The sequence below is a fragment of the Myotis myotis genome, unplaced genomic scaffold, assembly GCF_014108235.1.
Source record: "Myotis myotis isolate mMyoMyo1 unplaced genomic scaffold, mMyoMyo1.p scaffold_m19_p_6, whole genome shotgun sequence".
NCBI classification, from domain to species: domain Eukaryota; kingdom Metazoa; phylum Chordata; class Mammalia; order Chiroptera; family Vespertilionidae; genus Myotis; species Myotis myotis.
The window spans coordinates 85,684,595-85,709,010 of NW_023416368.1; the positions used below are offsets into that span (position 1 = coordinate 85,684,595).

The 24,416-nt window shown below is 43.9% G+C and overlaps 2 protein-coding genes across 4 annotated transcripts in view; both read left to right on the forward strand.

The window, feature by feature from the left end:
* Nucleotides 1-3,131: 3,131 nt before the first annotated feature.
* Nucleotides 3,132-24,291, forward strand: LOC118659312 (zinc finger protein 14-like). Of its 3 annotated transcripts, XM_036315592.1 has the most exons (4): nucleotides 3,132-3,241; nucleotides 19,890-20,016; nucleotides 20,716-20,788; nucleotides 21,774-24,291. In XM_036315592.1, exons 1-4 carry the CDS (start codon nucleotides 3,239-3,241, stop codon nucleotides 23,524-23,526), a joined length of 1,956 nt encoding a protein of 651 aa, XP_036171485.1. In that variant the 5' UTR covers nucleotides 3,132-3,238; the 3' UTR covers nucleotides 23,527-24,291. The 3 variants fall into 3 exon arrangements, with proteins under 3 accessions (XP_036171485.1, XP_036171487.1, XP_036171488.1); XM_036315594.1 differs by lacking the exon at nucleotides 3,132-3,241 and having other exon boundaries at nucleotides 19,896-20,016; nucleotides 20,697-20,788; XM_036315595.1 differs by lacking the exon at nucleotides 3,132-3,241 and having other exon boundaries at nucleotides 19,900-20,012.
* Nucleotides 20,717-24,416, forward strand: part of LOC118659311 (zinc finger protein 709-like) — a 34,041-nt gene continuing 30,341 nt past the window's right edge. The window contains exon 1 of the mRNA XM_036315591.1: nucleotides 20,717-20,788. The gene's annotated coding sequence lies outside the window, so the exon portion shown is untranslated. The remainder of the gene's footprint in view (nucleotides 20,789-24,416) is intronic.

The window sequence follows — 24,416 nt, forward strand, 5'->3', positions numbered from 1 at the left end:
ATGGGATTACCCACTCCCTTCCTCCATAAAAGGGGAAGCAGAGGAGAAAGCCACTGCAGTTTTGAGCAGGCCACAGGCTGTGTGCATGTCAGGAGTGGGCCAGCAACACAGCTCAGCAGCCCTGGGGGAGCCTGGATCAATCATGAAGACAAACCAGCCTTCTCTGGTGCGTACAGATTCCCTATCAGCAGCCAGACTGTCTGCTGTATATTTTTCCTTTAGTGAAACCTCGGGAAATTAGTAGACTGTTGCTCTTAAATCAAGAAAGTGTCTTCCTCAACGCCATTTCTTAGGTGTTAATGTTTGTTAAGTAATGTTCAAAGTCTTGTACTTTTTTGTACATAAAGCTTCCTTGGGTTAATAGGCCTGATGTTTTGCTTTATCTTGGCTTTGTGTTTCATTGGTTGATTTTTTTTTTTTTCTTGGGAGAGAGAGAGAGAGGAGAGTGTGATCAATTGGTTGCCTCCAGTCACAGGGATTGAACCCACAACCTAGATATGTGTCCTGACTTGGAATGGAACCCACAAACTTTGGTGTATAGGACCATGTGCCAGCACCTGGGCCATGGCAGCCAGGGGTGGTTTTGCTTTGTAGTTTTTGTTGTTGTTGTTATTTTAAAAAATATATATATTTGTATTGATTTCAGAGAGGAAAGAAGGAGAGATAGAAACATCAATGAGGAGAAAGAGGGTCATTGATTGGCTGCCTCCTGCATGCCCACACCGGGAATGGGCCCACAACCCAGGCATATGCCCTAACCGGGAATCAAACCATGACCTCCTGGTTCATAGGTTGACGCTCACCACTAAGCCACACAGGCTGGGCTTTGCTTTTTTTTTTAAACCAACATCCATTTCACTATAAATTGGAAGTAGTTTTTGACCCTGCACCGTTTAAATTGTGCCCATCTCTGGAAAATGTTTGCATACAATATGCTTGGTCATTTAAACCAAAATGTAGGCCCATGCTGGTTTGGCTCAAGGGATAGAGCCTCGGCCTGCTGACCCAAGGCCCACCATAATTCAATTCCAGCTGAGGACATGTTACAGTCCTACTTGGCCCGGGCCCTGGTCGGGGTGTGTGCAGGAGGCAATTACCGATGTGTTTCTCTCACATTGATATTTCTCTCTGTCTTTCCCACTCTCTCTAAAAATCAATGGAAAAATATCCCCAGGCATATTAAAACGAGAGGATTAAAAAGATAAGTAAATAGCCCTGGCCGGTTTGGCTCAGTGGATAGAGCGTCAGCCTTCAGACTGAAGGGTCCCAGGTTCGATTCCAGTCAAGGGCATGTACCTTGGTTGCGGGCACATCCCCAGTAGGGAGTGTGCAAGAGGCAGCTGATCGATGTTTTTCTCTCATCGATGTTTCTAGCTCTCTATCCCTCTCCCTTCCTCTCTGTAAGAAAATCAATAAAATATATTTTTAAAAAAAGATAAATAAATAAAATCAGTTCTGTAATCAGATAACATGTAATCAGTTAGTTTTTCCTTAATCTCTTTGGCATCAATAATTGTAGTTCTTTTCTTCTTTTATCCCTCCTAAAGCAATGAATGCACAGGGCTGGCGCTGGCTTAGCATAAGTGGGAACATGGGCCTTCACCCATTAAAACTGCTGCAGAAAGTCACCCCACAAGACAACAGAACCAATTACCTTGTGTAAAGTAGTGGGATCATGTGCTAATCATTCGGTGAACACTGTTGACCAGCAGTGATTCTTAGATTTAAATATGAAGACTATCATTGTAGATATGTAGTATTTTTTTACGTTGGTAAAATTGATTTAGTGTTTTTTCCAACATTTGGCCTATTCACTAGTGATAGGGGACGTTGACTCGTTCTGACTGCTTCCAGCTGACCAGGGACTTCGAGAGGGGGTTTTAAAGGCCAGGGTCAGGCAGAGGCAGGTCAGAGGGGAGCCGGGTGTAGGGATGGAGCAGGAGCTGATTCACTTGAGGAGGCAGGGCGCTAGGAGAAAAAAGACACAGATGAGAATCAGGGGCCCTATCATGGGTAGGACCCAGGTAGCTAAGGGGCTTTGGAACCAGCCGAAAGGAGAGTTGTCCTGGGAGTGTCTTGCATGTAGTTCTTCACTCAGCTTAGTCAGGGTCTGCACGTTTTGTTCCACTACTCCGGACTTGATGAAGTAGCAGCATTCTTCCTGAAGGAATATGGAGGTTCCTCCTTTTTCTGCAGTCAGAAGGTCTGAGGTGTGCTGGTTCTGTAGGGATACTTGGGTTACTGATGTTACCTGTTGCTGTAGGGAGGCTAAAGAGGCAGTAGTGGACTCCAGGGCTAACTGGAGCTTGTCATTAAAGTCCTGAGCAGTGACCAGACTGTTCCCGAGACCCCTCCCACCCCCACCCACGCCGCGAGGTCTATTGAGGTAGCGATACCCCTAACATGATAACATGACAGGCAGGAAGGCGGCCAGCAGGTCCAGGGGCGGGATGGAGGGAGCAGCCAGGCGAGCTCTGACTCTCCATATAAGGTTAGCTGGGGAACTACCGTGAGCACGAAGCAAAGGCCCAGGGTCAGAGGAGTTCATGTAGTTGCTTAAGGTGCCGTTGCGCCAAAAGAAGGTACCCGGGCCGGCCTTGGTGAGACTGGCTGCGGTGTGGTTTTGGGTACAGTTCCAAGTGACCCGTCGCCCAGTTACCGGATTACTGGTCCGGCAGCACCTATTTACAGAAGTCATGCTGCTCCGGGGTCCTCTTGAGCCTGGGGAGGTGGTGCCACGACGGGTCGCCGAGCAGCTTGGCCGCGGCGGGGGCTGTGAGGATTCCAGTGTGAGGTCCCATCCACAGAGGCTCCAAGGCTTGTGGATGGAGGTTCTTAAGGAGGACCGAGTCACCAGGTTGAAGGGCTGGTCCTCGGGAGTCCTGGCCGGTTGGCTCTGGTTTGGGCAGAAACCTGTTCTCGTGTTCTGGGAGCAATTGCCTGGGTAAGATACGGAAGATAAGTACTCAGGGGAGGGGGATCAGAAAGGAGATGGTGGTTGAGCAAGACGGGTCAAAAGCTGTGGGCTCAGGCCTGTGTACCTCAGGCGCTAGGGGGCGATGTGGTGCCAGTGTCTGTCACCTGAGTGGGCGCCAGGTGGGTGGGGTTACGGAGGGGGCGGGTGGGCGGAGCTACGCTCTGCTAGTAGGCGGAAGTTCACTCAGATCGGATCTCTCTTCTTCCGTCCTGTAAGGCGCTGGGAGCTGCAGGCGGGACTCGGGAGGCCCAGGAACCAGAAATGGTGAGTGTGCAGCCGGGCGCGGGGACGGGGAGGAGGGGCGGGTGGAGCCGCCGTGGCGGGACCGTCTCTCCACGGTCAGGTCCGGAGCCTGCGGACCCGAGGCGCCGGGGGCTCCGCTGAAACTGCAGGCCCCTCGGGCTCGCAGGGTGGGGCCCAGCCGGGAGCCGGGCGTCCAGTGTGTCCCCGCGGCAGGGCCTTGGGCTGCGGAGCGCGTCTGGGCAGCTCTGCACCCTCATCCCCGCGGCTCCGCAGTCGGTGCGGTGACCACGGGGAGGGTCATGGGGACAATGGGGACTCGGTCCCCGCGGTTCGTGCATGGGAGGAGCTGTGGTCTGTGGGGCCCCCTGTCTCTCCTTTCTCCCCAGAAGGACCCCGTTTTCTCCTGAGTTTTTTAAAAAATATGTTTTATTGATTTTTTACAGAGAGGAAGGGAGAGGGATAGAGAGTTAGAAACATCGATCAGCTGCCTCCTGCACACTCCCCACTGGGGATGTGCCCGCAAACAAGGTACATGCCCTTGACCGGAATCGAACCTGGGACCCTTCAGTCTGCAGGCCGACGCTCTATCCACTGAGCCAAACCGGTCCGGGCTCTCTTGAGTTTTGATGTTTGTGGAGCAGGCTCTCAAGTCCACCCCCTGTCCCCCAGGCCTAGCTCTGCAGCAAATGCCTGCATTTCCAGTCTCTCCCCCGAATCCTAACCGCCATCTTCCTTCTCTGAGTCACAGCATCTTTATCAACTATTTGTTTTGTGGTGCTTTTCAGACGGTTAAAAACAAAATTCAGCTGAGCGAATTGGAAGGTCTGACTGGCTTGATTCCCCATTCACATGTTAACGAAAAAACACACACATTCAAACCTGTTGTTAACGTAAAAAAACCATTGAAACCTGTAAAGAATTTTTATGAGTTTATTTGAGCCAAACTGTCGACATATGCCAGGAAGCAGAACCTCAATGAACTGAGATAATTCTGGCGGGTTACATTTGTATTTATACATTGCAATCAAGGGAGGGACGTAGGTGGGTTACATGAAATTCATTGGTGATAGATTAAGGAGGAGGGATAAAGAAACCCCTGGGATTGGATAAAAAGTAAAACGATGGACACATACTTAGGTGGGTGCAGGATCAATTAACATGATAATGAAGGAATTTGTGGTATCTGTTCTGGTGCCCAACCAATTTGGTTGTGCCCCAGGGGCTCCAGAAAAAAGGGAAGTTACAAGTTACCCAGACAGTTCAAGAGTTTGTTATCATAGATGCAAAAAGACAGGCTCAGTTAAGGTAAAGGTTGACCTTGTCAGTGAAGATTCTGGCCTAGGAAGTAACTGCCCACCATAACTGCTTTAGTTAAAGTTTAATTTCAGACCATCCTTTGTGGTTACTTTAGGTCTCTGAGTTTGCAAGATTGCCATGCAGGCCTCCCCTGAGCTTGTCAGGTCAGCATGTGGCCCCTTTTGTTCACACTGTTAAGAATTTTCGTGAGTTTATTTGAGCCAAACTGTCAGCAATATCAGGGAAGCAGTATCTCAATGGGTTGGGATAATGCTCCAGGGAATGGCAGTTTCTCTTATATTTTTATATTTTGAAATCAAAGGAAGGGACTTAATTGGGTTACATGAAATCCATTGGTGATTGATTAGAGAGGCGGGAGAAAGCAAAGGGCGGGGGGACTCTGGGATTGGATAAAGTGTATGATAATGATGACGGAATTTGTGGTATCTGTCCTGTTGCCTAGGCACTTTAAGTTGTGCCCCAAGGGGTCTGGAAAAAGGGAGGTTACAAGTTACCCAGTCATTTCAAGGATTTCTATAATAATAAAAGTATAATATGCTAATTAGACCAGACATCTTTCCTGAGGACATTCCAGACGAAGCCAGGGCTGAAAGAGAAGCCTGGGTCCCAGGTGCCTGCTGGTAGCGGGAGGGAAGCCTGGGCCCCAGGTGCCAGAGCGAAGCTGGTGTTGGCAGCCGGGGAAGGGAGCCCTACTCTTGCACGAATTTCTTGCATCCGACCTCTTGTGTTATTATAGATGCAAAAAGACAGATGGGTTCAGTTAAGGTAAAGGTTTACCTTGTCATCAGTGAAGATACAGGCCTAGCATGTAACTACCCACCATAACTGCTTTTAGTTAAAGTTTAATTTCAGACCATCCTTTCTGGTTACCTTAGGTCTCTGACTTTGCAAGACCACCATTGAGGCCTTCCCTGAGCTTGTCAGGTTGGCATGTGGCCACTGTAGCCCACACATGAATCGGGCAGTATCCCATCTAGTAAATGGAATCTCACAGAAGCTGTTCAAAATGGAAGGCTTTTACAATAGGCAGAAAGGAAGTGGCTTTGAGAAGTTATTAGCAAAAGAAAAGAAAGGATTGCTTCAGGCACGGTCACCTTTCCTTAGGGGAAGGAATAGCAAGAGTCCTTTAGACAGATTAGTGTTGAACAGCAAGTTGCAGAGTAACTGGGTTAAAATTTTATTCCTGGGAGAAGTTGGAACTTCAGTTACATACAGTCATGCACCCCTGAACCTGGGGAGGACATCCTGAGGCAATTTTGTTGTTTTCAGTTCTCTTACACAAACCTGCATGGTGTAGCCTGAAAAATCAGACAGAGGCCGAAAACCAGGACTACAGGCTTTATTAGAAGGAAGCACCTGCAGGGCTGTCTGGCAAGGGGAGAACAGCAGCATGTGCAGAGGTGGGCGCGCAATGGGAAGGGGTGGGGGGTTAGTGTACTTGGCGCACACTGATTGGTAGCTTACTGTATGGTCCATATAGGAACAAGGGTTTAGGGTATTTGGCAGGTGTGGATTGGTGGTCCAATGTATAGCCAGTGTAAGGTACATGGTTAGACACTCCGGTATTTCCGGGCTGCAGGTTACGTCGTACTCCGCCCACCAGTTGAGGGAAGGAAGGATCTATCATAGCCTACTACACACCTAGGTTATGTGGTATGGCCTGTGCGTCCTTGACAACAGACCTGTACAACATGCTACTGTTCTGAATACTGTAGGCAATTGTAATGCAACGGTAGTTAGCATTTATCAGAAGGTGCAGTAAAAATGCGGTGTGCCTGATAAATGGTACATCCCTGTGGGGCACTGACTCCTGCTCTGCAGGAGTCAGTGATTGGTGAGTGATTATGAAGACCTACGACATTACTGTACCCGACTGTAGAATTTATGACACTGTATACTTAGGCCAGGAAATTTACAAAAAACAGATTCATCAAGCCCAGGAGGCAATGATGCAATCAGAAGGCACAGTCAACACAAGACCTCTGAGGCTGCTGCCCGCATAAAACTGTTTCACAGCAAAGTTTTCTTTCAGTAAGTAGACTTTTATGGTTTCATGACTTACATTTAAGTCTTTTATCCATTTTGAGTTTATTCTTGTGTATGGTGTAAGTTTGTGGTGTAGTTTCATTGTTTTCCATGTGTTTGTCCAATTATCCCAACACCATTTATTGAAGAGACTCTGTTGACTCCATTCTATGCTCTGGCCTCCTTGGTCAAATGTTAATTGAGTGTAATGGCTTGGTTCGATTTCTAGGTTCTCTGTTCTGTTCCATTATTCTAGTACTAGAGGCCCGGTGCACAAAAATTTGTGCACTCGGGGGGTGGGGGTGGGGTCCCTCAGCACGGCCTGTGCCCTCTCACAGTATGGGACCCCTCAGGGGATGACCATCTGCTGGCTTAGGCCCGCTTCCCGGGGGATTGGGCCTAAGATGGCAATCAGACATTCCTCTGGCAGCCCGGCAGCCCTCGGGAGATGTCCACTTGCCAGCGGGGAGCAGACCTAAACTGCAGTCGGACATCCTTAGTGCTCCTGAGGAGGCAGGAGAGGCTCCCACCACCACCGTTGTACTGGCACCCATCAGCCTGGCTTGTGGCTGAGCAGAGCTCCTCCCATGTGAGAGTGTCCTGACCACCAGAGGGCAGCTCCTGCATTGAGCGCCTGCCCCCTGGTGGTCAGTGTGTGCCATAGTGACCAGTCATTCCCAGTCCTTCTGCTGTTAGGGTCAGTTTGCATATTACCCTTTTACTATATAGGATAGAGGCCTGGTGCACGGGTAGGGGCTGGCTGGTTTGCCCTGAAGGGTATCCCGCTTGGGTGCCTGGCCAGCCTGGATGAGGGGCTGAGGGCTGTTTTCAGGCTGGCGGGTGACTGAAGCTCTCAACCTCTCCTTTTTTTCTTCTTCTTTTTTTTTTTATTCTGGGATTTATTTACCTTCTATGGCTGTCACTGGAACTGAGAGCCGGCTTTAGCTCTGAGGCCGGCTCCAGCTCTGAGACCTTGGCTGCTGAAAGCAGGTATCTGGTTTTGTTTGGCTTCTATAATTGAAACACTGTTGCAGCTCCAGCTCCCAGCCCGGCTGGCTGAAAGCAGGTTTCTGGGGTTTGTTTAGCTTCTATAATTGCAGCATTGTTTCTTATTGAGTGCAGCTCAGAGGCTGGCAGCGGCAGGCAGGGAACCTTGGCTTCCTCCATCACTGGAGCAAGCAAGCCTCCTGTTCGCTTCAGCTGCCTGGCTGCCAGCCGCCATCTTGGTTGGCAGTTAATTTGCATATCACCCTGATTAGCCAATGGGAAGCGTGTTGGAGGCATGGTCAATTTGCATCTTTCTCTTTTATTAGTGTAGATATGCCTATTCTTGTGTCAGTACCAGGCTGTTTTTGTTCTGAGATGGGACTCTTGTAGACAGAATATAGTTGAATCATGGTTTTGTATCTGTTCAGCTGCCCTATGCCTTTTGATTGGAGCATTTAATCCATTTACATTTAGGGTTATTATTGCCTGGTAATTATTTATTGCCATTTTAAATATATACTTTATTGCTATTTTTACAGAGAGGAAGGGAGGGGGATAGAGTTAGAAACATCGATGAGAGAGAAACATCAATCAGCTGCCTCCTGCACACCCCTTACTGGGGATGTGCCCGCAACCAAGGTACATGTCCTTGACCTGAATTAAACCGGGGACCCTTGAGTCTGAAGGCTGATGCTCTATCCATTGAGCCAAACTGGCTAGGGCTTTATTGCCATTTTAATTCTGCATGCCTAGGTTTCTCTTTTTCTTATTATAGCAATCCCTTTTGCATTTCTTTTTCTTTTCTTAATTTAAATTCTTTAGTGTGTGAGTTATTACATATATCTCCTTTTTCCCCCACTGACCTCTCCCCAGCTCTCCTATCCCCAGCACATACCCTCACCCCCCCGTCTGTGTCTATTGGTTACGCTTATATGTATGCATACAAGTCGTTTGGTTGATGTCTTATCCGCCTCCTTCCCCTGCCAACTCTCTGAGGTTTGACAGTCTGTTTGATGCTTTTATGTTTATAGATCTGTTTTTTAAAATACTTTATTGATTTTTATAGGGAGGAAGAGAGAGGGATAGAGCTGTTTCCTGCACACCTCCTACTGGGGATGTCCCCGCAACCAAGGTACATGCCCTTGATTGGAATCGAGCCTCGGACCTTTCAGTCCGCAGACCAGCGTTCTATCCACTGAGCCAAACCAGTTAGGGGGCTGCAGATCTATTTTTGTTCATCAGTTTATGTTCATTATATTCCACAAATGAGTGAGATCATGTGATATTTATCTTTCTCTTACTGGCTTATTTCGCTCAGCATAATGCTCTCCAGGTGCATCCATGTTGATGCAAATGGTAAGAGTTCTTTTTTTTTTTTTTTTTTTTTTTTTACAGAGAGGAAGGGAGAGGGACAGAAAGTTAGAAACATTGGTCAGCTGCCTCCTGCACACCCCCTACTGGGGATGTGCCCACAACCAAGGTACCTGGCCTTGCCGGGAATCAAACCTGGGACCCTTGAGTCTGCAGGCTGACGCTCTATCCACTGAGCCAAACCGGTTAGGGCTTTTTTTTTAAAATTTATTTTATTTTTATTTTTTAATTGTTTTATTGCTTAAAGTATTACAAAGGGTATTACATATGTCTCCTTTTTTCCCCCGCCCTTGACAATCCCCTGGCTTCCCCTACCCCCCAGTGTCTTATGTCCATTGGTTATGCTTATATGCATGCCTATAATTCCTTCGGTTGATCTCTCACCCCCCCCCCCCCCCATTCTGCCCCCTTTTCCTCCCCGGCCTTCCCGCTGCAGTTTGACAGTCTGTTTGAGGCAGCTCTGCTTCTGTATCTATTTTTGTTCATAAGTTTATAATGTTCTTTATTATTCATGAATGAGTGAGATCATGTGGTATTTTTCCTTCATTGACTGGCTTATTTCACTTAGCATAATGCTCTCCAGTTCCATCCATGCTGTTACAAATGGTAAGAGTTCCTTCTTTTTTATAGCAGCATAGTATTCCATCGTGTAGATGTACCACAGTTTTCTAATCCATTCATCTACTGATGGGCACTTAGGCTGTTTCCAGATCTTAGCTATGGTGAATTGTGCTGCTATAAACATACAGGTGCATGCAAGGCCGGCGTGCCCCCCTCCCCGCCCGCTCACGGGGACTCAGGGAAGGGGTACCGGGGGCCTCCCACTTATTCTACACCTCTCATGTGTCTTCACCATGCCAAACTAGAGTCAAGTTCAACAGGGTCTTCTTTCCCCGCTGATTCTGCCAAGCCTATTCCCTTGGTGTGGTTTCGCTGGATAGTAGGTAAGGACAGTGGGAATCTTGTTCATCCATTCATCTGTGTCACTAATTAGATGATGAGGCATTTGGCTACCTTAAGAGAGTCATAGTTACTCCTGCCATTTACCCGCGCTTCATTGAATTTCTTCACTTTGACATTCAGAGCACTGGGCAGAAATCACATCGCGTCAACACCCGCTGCGGGCCTTCGCGAACGAGTTCTTTTTTTACAGCAGCATAGTATGCCATTGTGCTGATGTGCCACAGCTTTTTACATATTATTTATTATTATTATTATTATTATTATTATTTTAAATATATTTTATTGATTTTTTACAGAGAGGAAGGGAGAGAGACAGAGAGTTAGAAACATCAATGGGAGAGAAACATCGATCAGCTGCCTCCTGCACATGTCCTACTGGGGATGCGCCCACAACCCAGGTACATGCCCTTGACCGGAATCGAACCTGGGACCTTTCAGTCCGCAGGCTGATGCTCTATCCACTGAGCCAAACCGGTTTCGGCTATTATTATTTTTAATAAATTTTTTATTAATTTCAGAGAGGAAGGGATAGAGGGATAAAAGCATCAGTGATGATAGAGAATCACTGATTGGCTGCTTCCTGCATGCCCCCTGCACATGCCATTGATTGGAATTGAACCTGGGACCTTTCAGTCTGCAGGTGGATGCTCTATCCACTGAGCGAAACTGGCTAGGAATACCACAATTTTTTAATCCACTCATCTGCTGATGGCCACTTAGGCTGTTTCCAACTCTTAGCTATTGCAAATTATGCTGCTATGAACATAGGGGTGTATATATTCTTCCTGATTGGTGTTTCTGATTTCTTGGAATATATTTTTAAAAGTGGGATTACTGGATCAAATGGGAGTTCCATTTTTATTATTTATTTATTTATTTATTTATTTATTAAAATATATTTTATTGTTTTTTTACAGAGAGGAAGGGAGAGGGATAGAGAGTTAGAAACATTGATGAGAGAGAAAGATCCATCAGCTGCCTCCTGCACGCCCTCCCTGGGGATGCGCCCACAACCAAGGTACATGCCCTTGACCGGAATCGAACCTGGGACCCTTCAGTCTGCAGGCCTACGCTCTATCCACTGAGCCAAACTGGTTTGGCGAGTTCCATTTTTAAATTTTTGAGGAAGCCCATACTGTTTTCCACAGTGGCTGCACCAGTATCCATTCCCACCAGCAGTGCACCATCCTCGCCAGCATTTGTCATTTGTTGATTTTTTTGTTGGTAGCCATTTCAGGTGTGAGATGATACCTCATTGTCATCTCTCGATGATTAGTGACTTTGAGCATGTTTTCATATGTCTATTGTTCTTATTTATGTCCACTTCCGAAAAGTGTCTATTTAGGTCTTTTGTCCCCTTTTGCATTTCTTGTAATGCTGGCTTGGTGGTGATGTACACCTTTAGCCTTTTTTTTTTTTTTTTTTGGTCTGGGGAGCTCTTTATTTGACCATTGATTTTGAATGATAGCTTTAGTGGATATAGTAATCTTGGTTTCAAGATGCTTGCTTTCCATTACCTTGAGTACTTCATGTCATTCCCATCTAGCCTGTGGAGTTTCTTATGAGAAATCAGGTGTCAGCCTTATGGGAACTCCTTTGTAGTTAACAGTTTGCTTTTCTCTTGACTTTAAGATTCTCTCTTTGTCTTTAAGTCTTGGCAATTTAATTATGTGTCTGGGCGTGGGCCTTTTTGGGTTCTTCTTTCTTTAGTTCTCTGTGCCTCCTGAACTTGTGTGACTTTTTCCTTTTCCAGGTTAGGGAAGTTTTCTGCATTATTTCTTCAAACATGTTCTATATCCATTTCTTCCTTTCTGCCTCTTCTGGCAGCTATTCTAATATTGCTACATTTCACTTTGTCCCACAGCTCACTTAAGCTATCCTCCTTTTTTTGTTTTAATATATTTTTATTGATTTTAGAGAGGAAGGAGGAGGGAGAGAGAGATAGAAACATCAATGATGAGAGAGAATCATGGATCGGCGGCCCCCCACAAGTCCTCCACTGGGCATCGAGCCCACAACTTGGGCATGTGCTCTTAACCGGAATCGAACCTGGGACACTTTATTTCACAGGCTGACGCTCTGTCCACTGAGCCAAAGTGGCTAGGGCAATCCTCCTGTTTTTTAATCATTTTTTCTTTTCTAGTTGAGTGATATATTCAATTCTGTCTTCTAATTCACTGATTCCATCCTCAGTTTCCCTTAATCTGCTGTCTATTCCTTCCAATGTTCTTTATTTGTGTTATGCCATTCTTTATTTCCAACTGTTCTTTTTTTCAGTTACTATATCTTTTTTCATGTTGTTGAGCATCTTTTTTTTTTTTTATTGATTTTTTTTTTACAGAGAGGAAAGGAGAGAGATAGTCAGAAACATTGATGAGAGAGAAACATCGATCAGCTGCCTCCTGCACATCTCCTACTGGGGATGTGCCCACAACCCAGGTACATGCCCTTGACCGGAATCGAACCCGGGACCTTTCAGTCCGCAGGCCGACACTCTATTCACTGAGCCAAACCGGTTTCGGCCATGTTGTTGAGCATCTTTATCTTCATACTCTGAGCTCTGTTACAGATACATTTCTTATTTCTGCTTCATTTATCCCTCTTTCTGGAGAATTTTCTTGTTCTTTCATTTGGGGGTTGTTTCTTTGTCTCCTCATTTTAGCTATTTGTGACTATGTACTAGGTAGATACTCTACACCTCTCAATTTGTGGTTCAGGACAGTGTTAAATGTTGTTTCTGACTAATTAGATCAGGCAAAGACTCATTCTCCAGAGACAGCTTGTACCTACAGAAGGATAGGATTTGGACTTGACTTGTGGCCCCAGGCAGTGGTCCTGAGGTATGGTGAGAATTTTCCAACGTGGTGGGGCAGTTGCTTCTGCCTGGAGGGTAACTGTTTTGTTTTATTTTTTATTTTTTTAGTTTCTTAAGTGGCCTCAGGGCAAGGTGTTTTCCAATAGGGAATGTCCACTGTCTTCCCCCGAAACAAGGCAAATTTCTATGTGGGACAGATGTCCTCTGCTGTGTGAGGGAATGACTCACCCCAGGAAACTGGGGATTTCTGACTTCTGAGCTCTACCCTCTGAGTCCCCAATCCTGGCTTCTGCTCACACAGCTCCAGTCCACTCCACTCTCCCTCTGCCAGAGCACAAGGTGGGTGGCTCCACAGGGAATTTTTTGCATTGACCCTTTCAAGGGTGGCTTAATTTTCAGTTGTGCTCTGTACTAGGGGGCCCATCTTGGGGATTAGGTCCCAGAGATCTCTGTGGCAACCTGCCATAGCTGAGATATCTCTGCAGAACTTCAGTTGTTGTCTTCAGTTGCATGGCTGAGCCTGTTGTGCCTCACTTCTATGTACCAGAGTGGGCAGTTTCATGCATTTCTAGGCAATAGGCAGGCAGAGTATGGTATTGTACCCACTTTATTTTTTTTTTTAATTAAAAAAATTTTTTTAAATTAAATCTTTATTGCTCAGATTATTACATTTGTACCTCTTCCCCCCCCCCCCATAACTCCACTCCACCCAGTTCCCACCCCACCCTCCGCCCTCACTCCCCACCCACTGTCCTCATCCATAGGTGCACGATTTTTGTCCAGTCTCTTCCCGCATCCCCACACCCCTTTCCCCCCCAAGAATAGTCAGTCCATTCCCTTTCTATGCCCCTGATTCTATTATAATCACCAGTTCATTCTGTTCATCAGATTATTTATTCACTTGATTTTTAGTTTCACTTGTTGATAGATGTGTATTTGTTGTTCATAATTTGTATCTTTACCTTTTTCTTCTTCCTCTTCTTAAAGGATACCTTTTAGCATTTCATATAATACTGGTTTGGTGGTGATGAACTTTAGCTTTTCCTTTTCTGTGAAGCTCTTTATCTGACCTTCAATTCTGAATGATAGCTTTGCTGGATAAAGTAATCTTGGTTGTAGGTTCTTGGCATTCATCACTTTGAATATTTCTTGCCACTCCCTTCTGGCCTGCAAAGTTTCTGTTGAGAAATCAGCTGACAGACGTATGGGTATGCTCTTGTAGGTAACTGATTGTTTTTCTCTTGCTGCTTTTAAGATTCTCTCTTTGTCTTTTGCTCTTGGCATTTTAATTATGATGTGTCTTGGTGTGGTCCTGTTTGGATTCCTTTTGTTTGGGGTTCTCTGCGCTTCTTGGACCTGTAAGTCCATTTCTTTCACCAGGTGGGGGAAGTTTTCTGTCATTATTTCTTCAAATAGGTTTTCAATATCTTGCTCTCTCTCATCTTCTGGCACCCCTATAATTTGGATGTTGGTATGCTTGAAGCTGTCCCAGAGGCTCCTTACACTATCATCGTATTTTTGGATTCTTTTTTCTTTCTTTTTTTTTTCTTTTTTACAAAGAAGGGAGAGGGATAGAGAGTTGGAAACATCGATGAGAGAGAAACATCGACTAGCTGCCTGCTGCACACCTCCTACTGGGGATATGCCTGCAACCAAGGTATATGCCCTTGACCAGAATCGAACCTGGTACTTTTCAGTCCGTAGGCTGACGCTGTATCCACCGAACCAAACCGGTTTCGGCTTTGGATTCTTTTTTCATTTTGCTTTTCCGATTGGGAGTTTTTTGCTTCTTCGTATTTCAAATCGTTGACTTGATTCTTGTGAGCCTCTAGTCTGCTGTTGGGAGTCTGTATAATACCCTCCATTTCAGTCAGTGAATACTTAATTTCCAGTTGGTCGTTTACCATAACCTCGAGGGCCTGACTAGATTTCTTGAGGATCTCACTACATTATCGGCAATCTCACCAGCCTTTTTGAGGGTCTTACTGAATTTATCGGCAGCTTCTAGAAAGCTCTTGAAAAACCTTAAAAAGTGTGGTTTTGAATTCTATATCTAATCGTTTGCTTTCCTCCATTTCTGTCATTTGTGTACTGTTTCTTTGTCTCCATATTTTTTATGCTTCCCTGTGTTGATAAAGTGGTTTTCTGTGTTAAGTGTCCTCTAGGGCCTAGTGGTCCAGCCTCCCCAATTACCTGAGGAGGACACTCTTGGTGCACCCCCTTGTGGTCTTTGTGCACAGTCTTATTGTAGTTAAGCCTTGATTGTTGTAGGTATCACTGGGAGGAATTGACCTCCAGGCCAATTGGCTGTGAGAATCAGCTGTGTCTGCAGTGGGAGAACTTCTGTGCTGGAGACACCCCTCTGCGGCAAGACTTGCTTCAGTGGGGCTTTGGTGCTCACTGAGTCTGCCCCCTGAGTGTGTCCTTTATGGTTCCACGGAGCTGCAAATTGGATGGTCCCACTCTGACCTCTGGGTACACCAGCTCCTGTATCTCTAGGGGGGTGCTAATCTAGCCTCTGCCTGAGGCTCTCCAGCAAAAGCCTTTGGGTGGGGCGGATTCCAAGGGATCAACGGGGGGGAGAGGGGGGCTAGCAGTTATGTCTTCCCTCAGAGGCCCTGCTTCTTAGTGTCCCAGCAATTGCTGCATGCACCTCTGAGCGAAAGCTGCCCTCGAGTTCCAACCAATGCCAGACAGCCCCGCTTCTCACGTATGAGTCTGGGTCCCCAGAGACTCGCCCGGAACTGGAGCTCAGAGCCTGAGATTCCCTCCTGATTGAAAAAGACAACCACACTCTCAGCTGCCAGCCCGCTCCGCATGCACCTCCGTACCTTTGTATTTTACTTCCGTACTGCACCTCCTCTGAGTCTCAGTATGCTTTTCTGTTTCCTTCTAGTTGTAGAATTTCCACTCAGCTAGCCTTCCTGTGGTTCTGGATGATGTCCATTCCGTCTTTTAGTTGTATTTTTGAAGTGGTTGTGCGAGGCATAAAACTCCGGTGTTTACCTCTGCCACCATCTTGGTTTTCATGAGGTTCTCTGTCTTTTATTTTTCTATTGTGCCCTCTTTAAAGTGGTCCTGGAATCATTTGCTCTGGCTCTTCCAGTTAAATAAATGTGTGACCAAATATAGCAGGCTAATTTTTAAGTTGATGATATTGTATGGTCCATGAGTGATGTCATAACTATCCAGATGGTCCTCGGTAGAAATAAGGTTCCCAACCCCTGCTCTGTAGAGAAAAATAATCAGGGCTCAACCAGGCAGCTTATGTTACTCCTTCCTCTCCCTGGACCTAAGACAAGAGAGGTTTTCCTGTTTTGTCATTACTCTACTGAATAAATCATTGTTTTTTGTTGCATCACAAGTGGTGATTGGGAACCTTTTCTCTGTTTCCTACACAGTTGTTATTTCTGTCTTTCTGGCAGCAGTATTTAGGGGAATTATGCTGTTGGGTATGTCATAGGCCTTGGATAGACTGTCTTGCTGTTGGAACTCACAGGAGAGAACAGTTGGGAGAAGAGCCTCTAGAGTAGCATCAAGTTTTTGGAGAAAATCACTTTTGTAATTTTTATGTCTTTAAATTATAAAATTATTTTTAACCTATTGGGATGACATTGGCTAGGAAAATTATATAAGATTCAAGTGTACAAGTATATAATCCATCATGTGTATATGTTATTGTGTGTTCCCCACCCAAAGACTCCTTCCATCACCATTTAATCCTCCACTTTACCCTCTTTTACCTCCTCACACCCCCCCTTTTCCTTTGGTAATCCCCATGCTGTTGTCAGAGTCTAAGAGTTTATTTGTTTTGCTTAATCCCTCCCCAGAATGAGTTATTTATAAGTTCTTGATAAATTTTGGGTATTAACCCCTTTTCATCCAGTCTACCAACAACCATCCCTCTGACAGCTGTCAGTCTGTTCTCTATATGTGAGTCTTTTTATACTTTGTTAGCTTTTTTCTTCCTTAGATTCCACAGGCAAAGGAAATCATGTGATATTTGTGTTTTTCTTACTAGTTTATTCACTTAGCATAATGCTCTCTGCATTCATCCGTGCTGTCACAGAGGGTAAGATTTCCTTCATTTTTACAACTGAGTAATATTCAGTTGAGTTGGACCACAGCTTTTTATCCACTCACTTACTGATGAGCACTTAAGCTTTTAAATTGGGGCTGTTGCAATTAATGCTACAATGAACACAGGGGTGCCTATTTTCCTTGCATTAGCGTTTTCATTTTATTCAGTATATTCCCAAAAGTGAAATCGCGGGGTCTGGAGGCAGTTGCATTTTTAAGTTTTGAGAAACTTGATACAGACACTTGTCAGTTGTGCCTTTATTGATGATAGGCATTCTGACCAGTGTGAGGTAATTTTTTAGTGTGGCTTTAACTTACATTTCTCTGATGATTAGTGTCAGAGTGCATCTTTTCATATGTGTATTGCTTATCTGTATGCCCTCTTTGGGGAAGTATCTATTCAGGTCTTTGCCCATTTTATTTATATATATACACACATATACACTGAGTGGCCAGAGTATTATGACCGGCCAGATTATTATGACCACCCCATTAGTACAATGAAGTGAATTAGTTATGCAAATAGTAATAATAATAAAACCTTGAGAGTATTTGCTTAGGAAGTTTTCAATATTCAGTATTTTTGGAAGTGTCAATGAAGTACTGATGGTGTGGTCATAATAATCTGGCTATATATATATATATGTGTGTGTGTGTGTGTATATATATATATACACACACTCACACACACACACACACACACAAGAGGCCCAGCATGCACGAAATTGTGCATGGTTAGGGTCCCTAGGCCTAGCCTGGCCTCCGTCACATGGCCTCTGCCTCCCTGTTACACTACAAGAAGCTCCCTGCCCCGGGACACTCTGCGATGCTCGTAGCCCCTCGACTGCTCCTCGAGGCTCTCCCTGCCCTGCCACACTTTGCGAGGCTCCTCTTGCCCTGCTATGCTCTGTGAAATTCCCCCTGCCCCGCCATTGTTCTGGGACCCAGGGCTGACTTCCGCTGCGGGTGGCTGTGGCCCAGAACAGCAGTTCAGCCCGCTCACCAGTCCCTGCCCACCCGAGCCTGCTGCACATGCTGCCTGGCGTTTGGTCATCCATTCAGTCATTTTGGATGTTACAGACCCTGGCTCTCTCTAGATATAGATATAGATTAGATATAGATATAGATACGTTGGGTGCTTTCCTTTTTTTATTTCATACTTTTAAATCCTCACCGGTGCGTATGTTTTTATTGATTTTAGAGAGATAGGAAGTGGGAGCGGAGGAGGGGAACATTTATTGGTTGACTCCCTTTCATATCCCAGTTGGGAATCAAACACTAAATTGGGACTGGGGCCTGACTTGAAACCGAACCCACCAACTTTGTGTGTGTGTGTGTGTGTGTGTGTGTGTGTGTGTGTGTGTGTTTAGTTATATAAATTCTTTATAAATTTTGGGTATTAACCCCTTTTCAGATATTTCTTTTCAATTATTTCATTGATGAATATGTTCTCCCTTTTAGTTGCTTGCCTTTTTATTTTGTTGATGGTTTCCTTTTAGTTCGATGTAGTTTCATTTATTTATTTTTTCTTTTGTTTCTCTTTCCCAAGGAGATATATGAAAAGTGATATTGTTAGGAGAAATATCCAAGGTTTTACTGCCATTGTTTTTATCTAGGATTTTTATGGTTTTGAGTCTTACATTTAAGTCTTTCATGCATTTTTCTGTATTCTGGTGTAGGTGTAAGAAGCTGTTCTAATTTCATTTTTTTGCATTTTCCCAGCAACATTTATTGAATATACTATCATTATTGTATGTTCTTGCCTACTTTGTTAAGTAAGTATTCCTTCACTGTAAAGGCATGTGTTTATTTCTGGGCTCTCTGTTCTGTTCCACTGATTTATATGCTGTTTTTATGCCAGGACCATGCTGTTTTGATTACTATGGCCTTGTAGTAAAGTTGGATATTAAGTAGTATGATTCATCCACATTTGTGCTTCTTTCTCAAGATTGCTATTGCTATTCAGGGTGTTTTGTGGTTCCATATGAAATTTTTGAGTATTTGTTCTAGTTATGTGAAATACACCATTGGTATCTTGATAGGAATTACATTGACTCTATAGATTGCTGTACGTAGTATGGACATTTAGTGATATTAATTTTTCCTATCCACAAACAACATATATGCTTCCACTTATAATTTACATTTAATTTCATTTTGTATGTTTCAGGTGTAGAACATAGTGTTTAGACAAATATTGCAGAGTTTTCTGCCTGATATTTTCAGTACCCCCCGCCTCCTAATGTATTTTGTCATCATGTGCCGTTTCAACATAAAAATGTAGCGGATTTTAATAAAGGCCTTATACATGCCAAGTTTTAAATTGTTCCTCAGGGCCAGGCCCTGGTTACATTGTTAAATTTTGCCAGAAAGACTTTTTTGCGTGTGATTTATGGTTTCAATATATGTGTCTATATGTCCTAAAAATCATGTGTAGAAGACTTTTGTAGAGGGCTAAGTTGTCCTGTTTTGCTCATGCCTGAGCTCTAACTCTTATCTTCTTATCTCCATGAAATGAAAGAGGAAAAAGAAGGTCAGAGTTACTAATATAAAAACAAATGATCATTCATACGCCTCCACAAGAATATTTTCATTCATTCACGTGTATCTACTTCTAATAATCTGGAGTACTTCAGTACAATATGGCCAGGCACATTTTGTTCCATGTTGAATTTCCACACACTGCTTGGCCTCTCCTGTTTGGTGATGAGAATGGAAGAGAAAGCTACCAGGCCTTTATTGTATTCAAAATCATGAAAACTTTATGCAGACATGACACTATGTTTCCTAGACTGCTGCATCAAATGGTGGTTATAATGATGAATTTTCACATAAGGAATCGATGCTTTCAGTATAGATGTATTTGAGTTAATTATATAGAACTTGTTCAAGGTGCTTTTTACCCTGACATTAGAGAGCACAGTAAAATCATATCAATAAATTTCATGTGTTCTTGAGGAAGTGAATGCAGCAAATTACTAATAGTCTTACAATCAAGTCATAGACTGAATGTTGGGTACCACATGTCCCATGTGAACTTCTTATGAATTATGTATAGATACCCAGTGCTGTCATACCCATTCTTCTATATGCATATGTGGGATGTTTTAGGACTCAGTGGCCTTTGAGGATGTTAATGTGGAGTTCACCATGGAGGAGTGGGCTTTCTTGGATCCGACCCAGAAGAAACTCTACACAGATGTGATGCTGGAAACCTTCTGGAACCTGGCATCAGTAGGTAGGTATCAAAATTCTTCCTTCCTTCCTTCCTTCCTTCCTTCCTTCCTTCCTTCCTTCCTTCCTTCCTTCCTTCCTTCCTTCCTTCCATTTTTATTGATTTCAGAGAGGAAGGAAGAGGGAGAGAGAGAGATAGAAGTATCCATGATGAGAGAGAATCATGGATTGGCTGCCTCCTGCAAGTCCCCCACTGGGGATCGAGCCCACAACCCGGGCATGTGCCCTTGACTGGAATCGAACCTGGGAACTTTCAGTTCGGAGGCCAACCCTCTATCCACTGAGCCAAACCAGCTAGGGCACAAATTCTTTTTTAAAATATATTTTTATTGATTTTAGAGAGGGAGGAGAGGGAGAGAAATAGAGAAAAATCAATGATGAGAGAGAATCACTGATTGGCTGCCTTCTGTGTGCCTCACACTGACAATCTGCAAACCAGTCCTACTGGGAATTGACCTGTGACCTCCCGGTTCATTATGTTGATTGTCAACCACAGAACGACTCTGCCCTGCAACAACTTGTTACTTATGTAGTCAATTAGATAACTAGAGTTGGTTGTTCATCAATGCTGTTATGCTATTTCAAGAACTGAAATTTGGAAAAGGAATACATTGGTAATTAACTGGGAATAATCACAGCTCTTTGTGTACCTAAAATCTAACCATTTTTAATATTCTTTAATAGTTCATAATGCTTTTTCTAGCATGTATTTTAGAAGTAAAATGTGAAGACCGTGACAGTGGAGATCAATATGAAAGTCATGGGATGAATCTTAGGTGAGTCACTTTGTCATGAGAAAGCATTAAGAGCATCTTTGTGTTTTTTTTTAATGTTTTTATATATTTTATTTATTTATATACTTAATACTTTAAAACAATAATTTCAGAGAGCTAGGGAGAGGGAGATAGAGAGACAAACATCAGTGGTAAGACAAAATTATTGATTCCTGCCTCCTGCATGCCCCACACTCGGAATTAAGCCCAGACCTGGGCATGTGCTCTGAATGCAAATTGAACTGTGACCTCCTTGTTCAGAGGTCAGTGCTCAAGCACTGAGCCATGCCAGTGGTGTAAAATATGTTTTTATTGATTTTAGAGTGTGGAGGTGAGAGGGAAAGGTAGAAACATTGATTGGTTGCAACCTGCATGTCCTGTAGTGGGGTGAATAAATCTGCAGTCTGGCTGTTTCCTTTTGGGGAATTGAACTGGCAACCCCCTGGTGTGTGGGTCCATACTGACCCACTGAGCCACATGGGCCCAATGCAAACAGAATCTTGTATCAGCCCAGTTTTAAATTTATTGATTCTTCAAATAATCTCAACATGTTTTTTTCTGAAATAAGACCTAATGTTTAGTGTATAAAAAATAATTGCATTTGGAAACAATGTACAGAAGTACCATTAACCCTTTTCGGTCCAACATGGAGGCTGACTCGACAGACCAGGTGCTAGGAGCAGGTCCAACATCAAGGCTGAGGTCAACACCGCAAACCGGTTCAACATTCAATCCCATCAATTAATTTGGACCAGACTGTTTGAATTCCAAAAATAAAATTGGACCGCAAAGGGTTAATGACTGTAATTGTTATCATAATATCTATGATCCAGCCTATTTCAGAGGTTTTAGGATATCCACTTTCAAATAATAAGAATGTACAGAAACCCTGAACTTTCTTTGAAAACAGTAAAAATGTCATTGTCATACTATTAATAGATATGAAATCATTAACGAAGTATTAATAATATGCTTCTGACTTTTACAGCAGTCATATGGTAGAGAGACTGTGTAAATGGAAATATGGTTGTCAATTCAGAGAAAACCTCAGCCAGATTCCAAATCATAATGAGAAGACGGAAACTCCTACTGAAATTAAACAACCTAAATCCAGGTTGTGTAGGCAAATCTTCATGCATTATTTATCCTTGAATAACCACCTGAGCTCTCACATTGGACCCAAACTACACCTGTGTCAGGAATATGAAGAAAACCCTTATAAATGTATGGAACCTGAGAAAGCTTTCAAGCCTCACCAACATATTCAAAGACATGAAGGCAGCCCCAGTAAGAAATCTGTCCACTATTCAACTTCCCATAGGAATCATGAAAGAATGCATATTCCTGGGAAACCGTTTGAGTGTAAGCAATGTGGGAAAGGCTTTAGTCGTCTCATTTACTTTAAACTTCACAAAAATACTCATACCGGAGAGAAACCATATCAAAGTAAGCAACGTGGCAAAGCTTTCAGTTCTCCCAAGTACTCTCAAGAAAATGAAAGCACACACACTGGAGAAAAGCCCAATCAGTGTAAGAAATCTGGAAAAGCTTTTGGTTCCACTTCTCTTAGAAATTCTGAGAGAACTCATACTGGTGAGAAACCTTATAAATGTAAGCAATGTGGTAAAGATTTCTCTCATCGAACTTCCCTGCATTATCATAAAAGAACACATACTGGGAGAAAACCCTATGAATGTAAGCAATGTGGTAAAGTTTTCTCTCATTCAGCTACTCTCCAAAAGCATGAAATCATTCATACTGGGGGGAAATCCTATAAATGTCAGTATTGTTATAAAGATTTATCTAATCGAACTTCCCTCCTACGTCATGAAAGAACTCATACTGGGGAAAAACCCTATAAATGTCAGCATTGTGGCAAAGCTTACTGTGATCAAGGTGCCCTCTGTCGTCATGAAAGAACTCATACTGGGGTAAAACCCTATGAATGTAAGCATTGTGGTAAAGGTTTCAATTATCCATCTTCTCTCCAAGAACATGAAAGAATTCATTCTGGGGAAAAACCCTATGAATGTAAGCATTGTGGAAAAGCCTACAGTTATCCACAGTCCTGTCAAAGGCATGAAAGTACACACACTGGCAAAAAGCCCCATGTATGTCAGAAATGTGGTAAGGCTTTCAGTTTTTCTGCATATCTTAGAGATCATGAAACAGTACATACTGGGGAGAAACCTTATGACTGTAAGCAATGTGGGAGAGCCTTCAGATATACCAGTTCTCTTCGATATCATAAAAGAATGCATAATCGGGAGAACCCCGACAAATGTAAGGAATATGGAAACCATGAAAAATTTCATCCTTGGGGAAAACCCTATGAATGTATCCATTGTGGTAAAACTCTCTCTTCTCTAAGATCCCTCCAATATCATGAAAGAACACACACTGGAAAAAAGCCCCATGTATGTCAGAAATGTGGTAAGGCTTACAGCCATTCTGCAACTCTTAAAGATCATAAAACAATACATACTGGGGAGAAACGCTATGACTGTAAGCAATGTGGGAGAGCTTTTAGATATTCCAGTTCTCTTAGAAATCATAAAAGAATGCATACTGGGGAGAAACTCTACAAATGTAAGGAATGTGAGAAAGCCTTCTATTCTGCCAGATGTCTTAGTGGCCATAAAGTATCTCATCATGGAAAAAAGCCTCATGAATGTAAGGAATGTGGTAAAACTTTCCTTTATCCCTATTTGCTTAGAAATCATGAAAAACGTCATGCTTAGGGAAAACCCTATGAATGTAACCATTGTGATAAAGCTTTCTCTTATCCAAGTTCCCTCTAACATCATGAAATAACTCATAATAAGGAAAAACCCTATGACTGTAAACCATGGGCCAAACTCTTTATTCATCCCAGTTCCCTTCAAAATCACAAAAACACTAATAGTGGAGAGATATCAAAATGAATGAAAGAACTCACACTGAAAATAAGCCCTATTGTTTAAAGATTGTAGAAAAGCCTTTGACCATCCTAGTTTATTTCCTTTTTTTTTTAAATACTCACCTGAGGATATTTTTTCATTGAGAGAGTGGAAGTCAGAGAGAAAGACAGTTCCAGGATACACTCTGGTTACCCAGACTCAAACAGGGAAAAACTGGACTGTCTGGCATTGGGTCAGAACGTAAGGGCAACTTTCTCTTGAGTTGCTCACAGTGATCATTGTTCCTGTGGTTGGGGGGGGGGGGCGGCGCGGGATGTGGAGATACGGGGACCTCTCGGGTGTAGAGCTGACTGGCAGCTATTGCTGTTTGCCCCGCCCTTGTGATTCTCTGAGTACTCACCCCACCCAAGTTACAACCCCACCCAAGCTGTGCGCCGTGGCTTTTGCCTATGAATTGCCTGTCTTTTCTCAGCCTGGAACCTATCAAAGGGCAGCTGGGTCAGAGAGCACCAAAGCTTACAAAAGAAGGCCTAAGGCTTGGCAGCAGCCTGCATTACTACACAGCTGGGCCTCATCCAGGCACCTCCAAACCCCAAAGAGGAGGAATCTGCAGATGTCTCTGTAGCTCCTGCTGGGTGGCCTCAGGCAGTGGCTGACTTTGCACCTCCGTGGAGATCCAAGTCCCAGTGTACCCAGTGGTCAGTGTGAGACCATACCAGATTATAACTATT

Coding starts and splice junctions, on each gene's coding strand:
- LOC118659312 (XM_036315592.1), top strand. Junction 20,017..20,715: donor CTGGAACCTGGCATCAGTAG/GTAGGTATCAAA, acceptor TGCTTTTTCTAG/CATGTATTTTAGAAGTAAAA. Junction 20,789..21,773: donor AGTCATGGGATGAATCTTAG/GTGAGTCACTTT, acceptor TGACTTTTACAG/CAGTCATATGGTAGAGAGAC.